This window comes from Balaenoptera physalus, assembly GCF_965194825.1.
Source record: "Balaenoptera physalus genome assembly, chromosome: 12".
Taxonomy (NCBI): domain Eukaryota; kingdom Metazoa; phylum Chordata; class Mammalia; order Artiodactyla; family Balaenopteridae; genus Balaenoptera; species Balaenoptera physalus.
The window spans coordinates 47,072,625-47,085,804 of NC_138897.1; the positions used below are offsets into that span (position 1 = coordinate 47,072,625).

At 39.1% G+C, this 13,180-nt stretch overlaps 1 protein-coding gene across 39 annotated transcripts in view; it reads right to left on the bottom strand.

The window, feature by feature from the left end:
* The window catches only part of DTNA (dystrobrevin alpha), a 387,334-nt gene that overhangs the window by 109,411 nt on the left and 264,743 nt on the right, over nt 1-13,180 (bottom strand). For all 39 annotated transcript variants that reach the window (XM_082416073.1, XM_082416058.1, XM_082416049.1 and 36 more), the window contains one exon: nt 5,479-5,559. In XM_082416073.1, the coding sequence (XP_082272199.1) occupies nt 5,479-5,559 (81 nt within the window). The remainder of the gene's footprint in view (nt 1-5,478; nt 5,560-13,180) is intronic.

Below are 13,180 nucleotides of genomic sequence, written 5' to 3' on the forward strand. Positions count from 1 at the left end.
TAATTAAGGTCCCAAACCAGTTGGCTTTAAGACAGGGAGAGGATCTGGGTGGGCCTGACCTAATCACATGAGTCCTTTAAAAGCAGAGAGTATTTTTCTGGCTGGTCACAGAGGAGGCAGTCAGAGAAACACATGGAAGAAGAAACAGACATTTAAACTCTGAACAGCCTGTGGGGAGCCATGTGGCAAGGAATGTGAGTGGCCTCTGGGAACTGAGAGCTGTCCCCGGCTGACTGTCAGCAGCAAATGAGTACCTCAGTCCTTCAACCATAAGGAAATGAATTCTGCCAACAGCCAGCTCACTTGGAAGAGGACCTGGAGCCCCAGATAAGAACCATAGACCCAGCTAGCATTTTGATGTCAGTCCATGAGACTCTGAGCTGAGAATCCAGCCATGCTGCTTGGGTTTCTACCTACAGAAACAGGGTAATAATAAACGTGTTTTGTTTTCAGCTGCTAAGTGTGTGGTCATTTGTTATGCAAAGATAGAAAACTGACACAGGCAGCCAGAAATCCACACACTTAAAAGTGAGGCAGAGATGAGGAATATGCTGGCACACTAGCTTGAAGAAAAATGAGTGGGATATTAGCATTTGTTAATGCAGGCTACTTTTGCAGCATAAGACTAGTCACTTGGCTGGTGAAGAATGAATCTAGTGGGGCATATTCATTCATTCATAGGAGAGAATTTATTCAGGACCTAGTACATAGAGAGCATTCACTTGGGTTAATTTTGCAGTGTTAGAGAAACATTTAGGTAAATAGATAACTGCATTTTTTTTTGGTTCACAAGAAATCCTGAAAGAAGTTTAGAGATGTTACAGACAAAAGCATGTGTTCTGACTTTAAATGATATCTGAATGAAGGATACTTTTAAAAAATGTTTCATTTACTAGAGGAAAGATATTTTGAGAAAGCCAGATGCAAACGTATACCTTTTGTCCTCTTTTTCTTTTAAACAAAATTTGAATCCAATTTGAATTGCTATGAGTGATAGAAAGAAAATTCACACTGTAACCAGAGGAACGAAAGATGGTGCAACATCTGCTGTGGGTGTGGAGGAGAGGATCCTCTTGCCTCCTTACTATTTTGTCCCCACTGTTAAACAGTAGGGATTAGAGATTTCTGATCGATTTCTCTTGTTGCCTTTTGTTGTTCCCGAACGTACGGCTGCGTTTCGTTGACTCCAAAGTAATTTCTGAAAAAAGATCTGCTGACATCACAGGGTATCTGGGTCATTTACCATGTCAATGCTGACCGAGGAAATAATGTTCTAGTAGAAGACGGTTATTTGTTCAAAATAAAGGCTGAGATGCTGCCATTTTCATACATGCTCATAAACGGTATATAGGGTTTTTATTTTGTGGAAAGTCACCAGGACACCTGGAAGCTAAAGAGAAGGATGCTGATTAGGAAGGAGTATTGGGAATATTATTGTATTCTCCCTTCTGTCCCATTCCTCCTAGAAAATAGAATAGCCAAATTTTGTCCCCTAGTTTTCAGACACATTCATTCCTTTATTCTGTTAGAGAATGTGCTAGCCATGACAGGGGAGGGAAGGCAAGACAGGGTACCAAGATGAATGGTAAAGGGAAAAGCTGATTCGGAAAACAGAGCCTATGGAGAAAAATTGAAGAAATGAAGAATCTTTTGTCTGAGGAAAAAAAAAAAGATGGGCTTTTAAAAAAAACTTGAAGTATAGTTGCTGACAATATTATATAAGTTATAGGTGTACAATATAGCGATTCACAATTTTTAAAAGTTACATTCCATTTATAGTTATTATAAAATATTGGTTATATTCCCCATGTTGTACAATATGTCCTTGTAGCTTGTTTCATGCATAATAGTTTGTACCTCTTACCCCCCAGCCCTATATTGCCCCTCCCCACTTCCCTCTCCCCCTGGTAACCACTAGTTCTCTGTATCAGTGAGTCTGCTAAAGATGGGCTTCTTACGACTTTTCTTTTCTAGCAGAGGTTGGTAAATGTTTTTTGTGGACCAAGAGACACCACCATATTATATAGTAATACTGTGTAGATACTATGTAGAGAAAATAAGTTTCCACAACATTTTTACTTATGAAATTAAAAATATAATAATTGAGCCCAATTTTAAAAAAATGCACATCTACCAATGAAAAGAATAGAATTATTTTGGGGAGATAGCATTTTGCTTAATTGGAGTCACAAGTTAGTGTTCCCTATTATCAAATAGGTTACAAATACTCATCTGTGAAAACTATTCTTAGTTCACGGTCTATACACAATTAGATGCTGGGCCACATTCAATCCACGGGCCATGGTTTTCTGGCCTCTCCTTTAGAGTTTTTTAGAACACTGACAACGAGTTATTCTCAGCATCCGTCAGGAATTGTATTAAACAAAATGAACATTAATGTCAGTGATAGGAATCAATATTCTAGAAACAGAGTAGGCAAGCACTGTGGGGAAGAAAATATGGGAAATTAACTAACTCTTTTGATCTTTAAATTTAGATAAAAAAGAAATCTCCTAAAAATCTATACATTCCATGTTATACCCAGGCAATATTTATTTTTTCTAGGTGATAACTTTACAAGTGTCAGTTTTTATGTTTTTTCTTCCATTATGTAGTTTTAAAGCTTACTTTTGTTAATATACAAAATAAATTTTACCTGTAAATAAGGTCTGGGCCTTAAAATAAACAACCTGTTCTCAGTTAAGGTCTATTGATTTCCATGAAGTAAATACAATGTAAGAGTTTTCAATAAAACAATGCACTTACAAGCACACTTTCTGGATTTTTTTCTTACTTCTTTTATTGCAGAGTAAAACTCCATTATTAGGTACCAAAATTTATTGTGGGTTAGGTTTTATTGCAGACAGAAATTATCCTTCTCTAATACAGGGGTGTATATTCAATGCTGACTAATGTGTCACAACCATCAGTGCTTCTGGTTATCTTCCTAAAAGGAAGACTTCAACTGTGATGAAGATAAACCAGGCTCAACTGTGTTAGCGTTTTGCAAGTACCTCAACATCACAACTGCTATATTTTTTGTCAGGAAGGAAAACTCAGCAAACACATATAGTGCTTGCATTTAAGCCTTCTGATCAAGGTAGAAACAACTTTAAAATGAAACTTAATTTTAGCAGAGCACTCAACATAGGCTTGTTTTTCTGCCTTGAGCCTTACTTTTGTCTAGTTTGTATAGAATGTAATATCTTTCCTCCTTCTAAAAACGTATGATATTTATAAGGTACATTGTAAAGCAAATAACACTTCCCTCATGCCTACTAATTCTTTAAGGCTCCGCCCTTTCCAGGAAACTCCTGTCAGCAGCCCTCACACCCAGGTCAAGGCACTGCCTTCTTAGTGGTCCTACACTCTACGTCCTTATTCCTAGCATTACACTTCCACACTGTTTTATACGTCTGTTTAAACATCCATCTATCTAATTAGACTTTGGGCAAGGTTAAGGCAGGGATCACATCTTACTCACCACTGTTCTATCCTTGGTACCTAGTGCAGTGCAAACCTATAGTAGGAACTCACTATAAGCTTCCTAAATTAAGGGGTAAATGAACGGATGCACTGAGGGGCAACTAGACAACTAGATGGATCAACGCTACTTTCCAAGAAGGTCACTGTTTTCTCCACTGTTTTCCAAGAGGGTGAATGAGACTATGACATAATTCTGGATATAGAATAAGGATGAGGGCCAGAGAAGAACAGGTAACGGAAAACGAGGTGCCCAAGAATGAGAAAGGGGCTTTATCAGAGAGTAGGAGGAATGGGACATGGCCTGTGGGTTGCTGGACCCAGTTAGGGCAAACAGTGTGAGCCCTTTGTAATGTTGGCTGCAGGGTTGCCAAATCAATGTGGGTTTTTTTCTTTTCTTTTCCTTTCCCCTTCTTCCTTTGATCTTTCTTTCCTTCCTCCCTTCTTTACTTCCTTCCTTCCTTTCTTTTCCTTTTAATTAATTAATTTGTTCATCCTTACCATTTTGTAATGTCTTTTTAAAATTCCCCATCTCTACTGAAAGTAGTCTAAGGAAGGCTCTGCATGGCAAAGCTTTAAGGGGACAGAACTCCCTCTATATTGAGGGCCACTGGAGTGGTAATGAGGAAGGAAAGTGGGAGGATCCCATCACTTTCTCATTGCTGGAAACACAGACATTCTTTCTTTTTTTTAAATATGGGTGATGGGGTTGAGGGGAGAAGGAAAGATTTTCTTCTGTGGGAGCATTTTCCTTGTCCTTTAACACCAGTCCCCGAAAGGGCTTTTATGACTTATCAACACCCAGGACTGCAAGTACAACCCCAGATTCCTTCCCACATCTGTAGTGTTCTTCTCACTGCATTTTGGGGGACTGGTTTAGCTTCCTGTGAGGAGTCAACACACATCTTTGATATTTGACCCACCTAAGTTTTTTCTCCCTTCTTGTCCTGACCCATTTCTAGCTACTGGGGCTAGAGAATAAGCTGTAACTTGAGGAGCAGCCGTACCCTGCCCACCTTCATAGTCATGATTAGCTGTAAACCCAGGAGCCTGCCGCTGGGGGGCGGGGTCTGCCCAGGGCCCCAAGCAGCATCTGCTGGAGACTCTGGGAGGGTAGAGATGTGGACATGGCTGGTTTCTACATTCACCAAGTGCCTAGTCTCCCTGCCACATATTCAAGAACTATGTCTATGTATGCAGGAGAACTTTACGGTTTTCAATTTTAAAATTCACCTGATACTAATTAGAGAATGAGAAGAGTTATTAATTTTTTATAGCAGTCAGTTTTCAAAAAAGGAAAGAGTAAGCTCATATAAATGAACTTTGAAGCAATATATTTTCCAAGAGAAAATGGATGTGATAATCTGATGGAAGCATTGACCTGGCAAGGAATGCGAACCTGCTCACTGTGAATGGTGAGCTAGATTGCTGCTTACATGTTAAAATTTGGGAAAAAGTTGAAGCAAGTTTCTTTGTTTCTTTAAGTATTGCCTCTTCTCTTGTTATTGTCTGATGTAGGCAAAAATAGTTAATACTCTGATACAAAGGGCTAATTTTTGTAGTTTCAGAAAGTAACTTAAATGTTTTCCAGGAGCTTGTAGACATTTTCCTATATTTGTAAAGGAAATATAAGGAGGACTTAATGTCTGATATTTTCTAAAATCTTTGAAACGATTTTGATGGCACTGCATTTATAATACCAAAGCTAGAGAAAAGAAGAAAACCATCCATCCGGATTTAAACCATTCCAAGGGCAGGATTATATACATATCCAGAGGCTCATCCATTCCAATACTTTAGCAGTTGAGTCATTAAGCCTTCAGAATTACTTGGGAACAGTCTTTCTACCATTTGTGTATCATAATACTCCTTTTATTGTTGTACAAACATATTTTTATCGGTACTTGCAAGCAAGCCTACTTTTAATAAACTAAGTAACAAATGTAAACTACAGGATTCATGAGGGTAATTAGTCCAAACAACTGGCATACTTACAATTGCATTTCTTCTGAACAAACCTCAGCTTGCATGCTGTTCTGTAGGTGGAGAGTCGGATGCGATCCAGATCTTGAGCCCCTGAGGGGAGAAAAACGTACACATGTGGTGTGCCATGCGTGTGGAAAGAAAGTGATAATGTTTATAAATAAAACAACTACAGATCTAAACTATACACTTAATTTGATTTTTATCTTTATTAGAATATAAGTTTAACTTTAAGACTTGGAAAGGTCTGTCCCATATTCCTCAGGTTCTGCGGGAAGGAAGCATGTGTATCCAGCACGGAGATCAGGTTATTGACTATGTTCATGGGCCAAGGAATACAAACTCAGCCCTGTGGTGTCTGCTGCTTCTGAGAACAATCTGCTCAAGCTGTGACTTAAAACAGTTAGATGATACCAGATAGTAACATCATCAGATAATCATTTTAAGTACACTGTGATTGATCATTAGAGCATGGTTGTGAGGTGAGCACAGGCTGAATGTTGGTCATCTTTTCTTGGTGACTTTAGGCCAATTGTTTTGAGAAGCCTCAATTTTCTCACCTGGAAGATGGGACTGATAATAATATTACTACTTATTTCATAGGATTGTTAAAAGGATAAATGAGTGCCTATAACCTACAGCGCTGCGAACACTGCCTGGCACACAGTAAGTGCAGCATTATTACTCCTGTCTATCTTGCAATGCTTCCTGTCAACCTCAGAGGAGACTCCTTTCTAAAAACAACCCCTGCTATTTCTGACACTGTGGCTTCCAGTTCCTCCCTAACATAGCGTGTTCCCCACATTCTTGAACTACTTTCCTCATCCACTCCTCTACTCAAGAATCGAGCATGGCTTCTGATGCCTGCAGCACCAGGGCTGAATGTTCAGCTCAGAATCCAAGCCCCTCTGTAGGCTCTTTCTATCCTATGTACCCCACCCCACAATATTTCCCACTGCTCTCTACCCCCTGAACCTCTGCCGGGCTTGGGCTGGTCTCCTCACCATCCCCTGCAGATGGGCTGCTTGTTAAATCAACACCTGAGTTCCTGGCCATCCTCCCATCCTCCTCTGAATGGGATAATTTCTTCTTCTTCTCTACTTCTAACTACTTGGCTTTCTTCAAGCCCACATTTATGGTTCATAACAGATATTAAGGCACATGGCTATATTTTGACATGTATTGAACCTTCTTTTTACCAGTAAATGTGCTACAGAAATGCTTTAGAATAGAAGAGTTAGGGCAGCAAGTAAATGAACCGGCCTAGAAGCAATTATATTAGGAGGCCAATTAAGCGCTTTCCTAATGAAACTTGGGAACAATTAGCAAGTGTCCCTCACTGAGAGCATTTATCATTCCCTCACCTCAAACTGATCTCTTTAGAGTCATAAAAAATACTATCAATAATTCTATTACTCTATGGTGTTATGAGGCAGATCATTAAACATTCATTCTTATGAGAGTTTATTACTTGACAAACAGACTCATTGATACTGAGTGCTCGAAGGATCAAAGAGGTAGGACTTACCCTCACCCAATGCAGGAATTTGCTTAAACATGTTCTCAGTAGATGGACATTTATCCAATGTCCATGTAAGAGTATTTCCAATGATAGGGATGATTATAATTTAGTGAAAATATATGAGCTTTAAAGTCAGTAACTCTTAATCTTTCTCTTCCTTGTTGTGTGAACTTTGACAAGTTTTTACTTGCCATCCGATTTCTTCATGTATAAAATGAGGATAATAGTATCAACTTTACCAGCTGGTAACCTCTGTGGCTGGTACCTAGTGAGCGCTTAATAGCAGACAGACCTCCTTATAACGTTGCAGGTGTCATTTCTGAGCACCAATACGTGATAGAAATTTCTTTTTTATATTTGGGCTTTAATTTGCCTCCTTATAACTTCAATCCGTTTGATCTGGTTTCCCTTCTGGAGCCATATAATATTTTCTCCCTGTCTATTATAAACTTGATTAATTTATTCCTCAAAGATTGGGAAGCAGCTATCATGATCATCATTAGCATCTTCATCACCATCTGGACATTATGTACAAAGGTCTCTGTCATCACAGAGTTTAAAGTTTAGATGGGGAGGTAGCTTATCCTTGACCTTCTTAGGTTGAAGATGCCCAAGTCCAAAGCCATTTCAAGTATCAACACAATGTCTACCACAGAGCATGGCACATAATGGGCTTCAATACATGGATGTTGCTATTATTCTCATTATCATCAGACACGGGTTGGAGACCAGACCCTTAAACATTCAAGTTATCCTGTTCTATGGCTGGCTAATACCTCCTTGAAATGAGATATACAAAATTAACCCAAATGCCACAGCTATTGCCTCACCTGTATGGACTGTATAGAATACAATAGTTACCACCATTGATGAGGACATTTACTGATGCAATTTTTTCATAGAGAGCTCATTCTTCTGGCTCTTATTAAGCTAGCAGTTCATTAAAAAAGCTAGCTTTTAAAAATCATATGCACTTTTATTAAGTTAGGTCTTTTCTATTTTCTATTTAAATGCTTATTTGGGGGCTAAAGGTAGGACTTCGTATTTAATCTTAGTTTCTTTTACGTTTTAGCTCATGCTTCTAACCTTTCTGATATTTAAAAAATTTTTGATTTTTGTCACTGGCATTTCAAAGGGTCTTCCCAGTTTCATGTCCTCTGTAAATCTGAGAGGCTCATGTGGGAAATGAACTCTCTAGGATGCTGGATAACCAGAGACACAGAGACCATCAGAAATACATGAACGCTAAATCTTTTACCCCTGGATGAAGATGTACTTTTAGTGATGCTGAGTTTGGCTCAATAATCAAGAGAATCTCAATATCTGTAAATAATCCTTTAAAAGAAGACATTAGGGACATAGATGATTTATGTAAGTTCTTCAAAAATAATGATTTAAGCTCCGGGTATAAAACGACTGTGATGCAGTACACGATTAAGTTTCTTAGTTCCAGCAAGACCTCATCCTCTGAGAATAGAAACCCTTGTTCCTCTGCTCCTCCATCTCATAGAGGTCCTAGGGGGCATTTGGCAAAGGTGCCGCTCTCCAGGATGCAGTAAAGAGGGACATAGAGATGATGCTTAGGGTCAGGAGTGTACTGACTGCTCTCCTCTGCCCATCACCATGTGGACTCAACTGACCCTCTGTTTTGTTCAAGCCTTAGGAAGGGGTCTGGAGGTCTGTCAATGTCTCCAGTTTGTGAAAGTTCTTCCTGGCTGAGGATGTAAGCCCTGAATATTAAAAGGGACGTGGTGAGCAGTGAAGTTTAGCTTTTCAGGTACAACAGCCCATTGCCTCACATGGACCATGTAAGTGGCAACCATGGGATCCATCATGGATTCTGGAACCAAAAAAGCTGTACTGAGACAGGCTGGGCACGTTCTTGCTCCATTTCCCCACCTTGTTTAAAATAAATTTCTTTTTCTCTGGCCCAATAAACCATGAACTTAGTTCAGTTTGACATGTGTGGTCTCTTCTTGAAAGTCTATAAATTCATAGCCTACCTTGAGAGTAGTCTCATGTCTTCTGTGTCCAAGTCATTGCCTAAAATCTAAGACCTGACCAGGGCCACAGAGTCTTCCAGAATACAACTGGAGGCTGTCCTCCAAGTTGATGGATCCATTACTTATTCCTCTAGACATGGTCACAACATGGGCACAATCCCTACCTAATTGTACGAAGATCCAGCTCACGTTTTTCCAATGCATGCACAACCTAAGAGACTTTTGTTAGTATCTTGCTGAAATTAAGGTTCATTTTTATCCTATGGTATTTTCCTGAGCTAGCAGTCTAGTAACCTTATTAAAAAGGGAAATTAGCTGACTTAATTCATTTATAAAAAAGATGGAATTTGGATAAATGAATAAGGAAATGAGGTCAATAGAGTAATCCTTATTCTTAGCATGTTAAAATGTCTAGGATTACCACTACATTTTGTCCATGTTCTGAAAAAAAAAAAACATTTTATCTTGAAACCTACATCAAATTCACACTCTATACTCTCAAGAAACTAATTCTTCCTTTTTAATAAAAAAATAGTACAGAACTTCCATATTTTTTTGCAATGTCCTCTTAATTATTTCTCAAATGTATAGTGTTTTTTCCATTATTATTATATCACTGGGCTATAATTCTTTAAAACATGGAGACTTGACTCATCTAAATAATATCTTAGATTAGATTTGTTTCATAATTATATGGTGGGGGCGGGGGGTAAAAAATTAAGGGTAGAGATGAATAGTATTTTCTCTACTTCTGTATATATTCAAAACTTTTCATAAGAAAAATTTAAAGCTAATTCATTTAAGGCAAGTTGATGCTCTTGCAACATCTCCTCAAAGCTGGAAAAAAATGATAAAGAGGAAAGCAAAGATGCAAGTTCAGAAATTCTGATTGATCACATTGTTACCTTCTGCAAATCCTGTTTTTCCTTTCTTTAGCTCTTCTTTTCAAGATTTTTTCTCCCCCCTCTGTCCCTTCCTTCCTCCTGCCTTCTTTCATTCCTTCCACCCATCCATCCATCCATCCATCCATCCATTCATCCAGCCAGCAAGCCAGCCAGCCAACCAACCAACCCGTCTTATCTAATTTTTGGCTTTAGCTTCATTCATTACACTTTGAACAGTTTCACACAATTCATATATGTTTTGCCTTATATGTTTTTATAGCTCATTTATAAAACCTTTCATAAAATCATTCAGATTCTTAAATTTCTTACTCATTTTTCAAACTCACCCAACAAATATTTATAGAATAAAGATGAAGCCTATGAACTCCATGTCTAAACTCTTTTTCATGCTTGATGATTGACTGGATGTGTGTGTGTGTGTGTATATGTGTGTGAGAGAGACAGACAGAAAGAGAGAAAGAGAGGGAGAGAGAGCAGGCAAAGGAGTTCTGGGGTCAAAGATAATGCTCAACTTTCTACCTTAGACAAATCAGTGGGATGGGGTGGCCCTCATTGAGCTAAGGCACCAACAAGGGGGAACAGGTCTGTAGGTGTGGGAAGATGAAGGGTTTAGTTTTGGGCTTACAGAGTTTGAGTTGCTTGTGGGATGTCCGAGTGGAGATATCCAGTGTCAGTTGGATATATGGATATGGAACTCCTTAATATGGACTATATTCCAGGAATTATTAATAAACATATAAAATGTACCAAAGTGCCATAACTGAGCCAGGACTGGGAATATTTCCCAAGGGGAGACTGTGTGCACAAGTAGGCCTATTCCACATTCTAGATAACAAAATGAGGCACAAATTTGGGGCTAGAAACTTTCTCTCCACTTCTGAACAGCGCCCTTGGTAGTTGTTCAAGGACTGTGTGGCTTTGGAAATACTGTAAAGTGGCAGCCTTGGTGGGACATTGTTTTGTTATGATGGGGAGTTAATGGAGCTAATGGTGAGCCTATCTCAAGGTGCTTCATCAGCAGAAGATTTGACAGTGAGAAGCCAAGTCTGGAAGGGACACTGACTTTACATGCTGACTATTCTGGATAAGCTGGTTCCTGAGAACATGGGATGCGGATTTGAAGGACGCCTTGAACACTTGAGAACCATAACAGTAACAGTGAAGTCTTGAGAGAAAGTCAAACTGTATAGGGAGAGAATTGGTCAAGAACAAAACTTTGGTTAAAATCTGACTTCAGGGGGTCTGGAGGCTACTAAGAGACAGAAAAAGAGAAGTAGAGTGGTCAGAAAAAACAGGAGACCAGACTACGGTGGTGACATAAGGAAGAATTTCCAGGATGGTGACCCATGGTGTTGACAGCCCCCAAGTGCTGAAGAGCATGAGAAATGAGGATGAAAGTGAAAATAGTCACTGTATCCACCATGGCTCATGGGAGTGGGATCATTCACATCATTTCCTTGAATTTTTGAAATCAGTTTTCCTAAAACTCATAGTGTGCATTGCAAAATCATTCTTCAGGTGCCATTCCAACTATGCACATGCTGACTGCTGTCAACATTCTGAAGAAGGACAGTCTGCCTTTGAACCATGCAACAGTGTTTGTTGAGCACCTCCATTTGCCTCCCTTTGGTTTCTGGTCCCTCCTCCACTCAGAGCCCACTGGTATCACTCTGCTTTCTCCCCAGGACCTTCCTCATCTTGTTAGGCAGGCTTCCATGTTCTGAAAGAGTGTTTTCCAATTATTTCCCTCCCATTAAAACCTACTTATCCTGTGCTCCGACGCTTTTAAACCAACACTGATTCAGCATCTAAGCTGGATGGGTTTGAAGGGAAAGGTCCAGTGTCCATCCCTAAGGAGAAGTTCATGTGAATGAGTGATACAGAAACTTTCCTTTGTAAATTCTTTGTAAGTAAGTGTGATACAAAGCAGAGTAAATGTGCTCTCAGAGCAGAAGAACAGAGAAGAAAGGGAGCTTGACTCCGAGAACAATTTATTCTGCTAAAAACCAGTTGGATAAAATTATTTGACCTGATAAACTTACTTGATGGCTGAAAAGGCCAAGGTGAGAATGACATTTACATTTAACTGAAAACTACTTTTCAGTTTTAATCTAAGGTACTAAGCAAACGGATAATTAGGGCATTATACTGAGGGGAAATTTTGGTTTAGGGCAACTTGCCCAAAATTGCTTTAATCAAAGTATGTGGCCACACAATTTTTTTTTTTTTGGTATAGTTTTATTTTTTGGCTTATTTGTGAGTCTGTGCTACTCCTAATTTTGTTCCTTTGCCTTTTTGTTCTTATTTTTGCTTCTGCTGCTTGTGGTTATGAGCTCCGAGTAGATGTTTAACACGTGTATGTGCCGCAGTCACCTGAATTTGCCAAAATTCTTATCAATTGTTCTTCTTATCAATTGTTACCCGAGGGCAGACAGCAGAAGCAAGAAGAACTACAATCCTGCAGCCTGTGGACAAAAACCCCATTCAAAGAAAGATAGACAAGATGAAAAGGCAGAGGGCTATGTACCAGATGAAGGAACAAGATAAAACTCCAGAAAAACAACTAAATGAAACTGAGATAGCTAATCTTCCAGAAAGAGAATTCAGAATAATGATAGTGAAGATGATCCAGGACCTCAGAAAAAGAATGGAGGCAAAGATCAAGAAGATGCAAGAAATGTTTAACAAGGATCTAGAAGAATTAAAGAACAAAGAAACAGAGATGAACAATACAGTAACTGAAATGAAAACTGCACTAGAAGGAATCAGTAGCAGAATAACTGAGGCAGAAGAACGGATAAGTGACCTGGAAGACAGAATGGTGGAATTCACTGCTGCAGAACAGAATAAAGAAAAAAGAATGAAAAGAAATGAAGACAGCCTAAGAGACCTCTGGGACAACATCAAACACAACAACATTCACATTATAGGGGTCCCAGAAGGAGAAGAGAGAGAGAAAGGACCAGAGAAAATATTTGAAGAGATTAGAATTAAAAACTTCTGTAACATGGGAAAGGAAATAGCCACCCAAGTCCAGGAAGGGCAGAGAGTCCCATACAGGATAAACCCAAGGAGAAACACACTGAGACACATAGTAATCAACTAAGCAAAAATTAAAGACAAAGAAAAATTATTGAAAGCAGCAAGGGAAAAATGACAAGTAACATACAAGGGAACTCCCATAAGGTTAACAGCTGATTTCTCAGCAGAAACTCTACAAGCCAGAAAGGAGTGGCATGATATACTTAAAGTGATGAAAGGGAAGAACGTACAACCAAGATTAC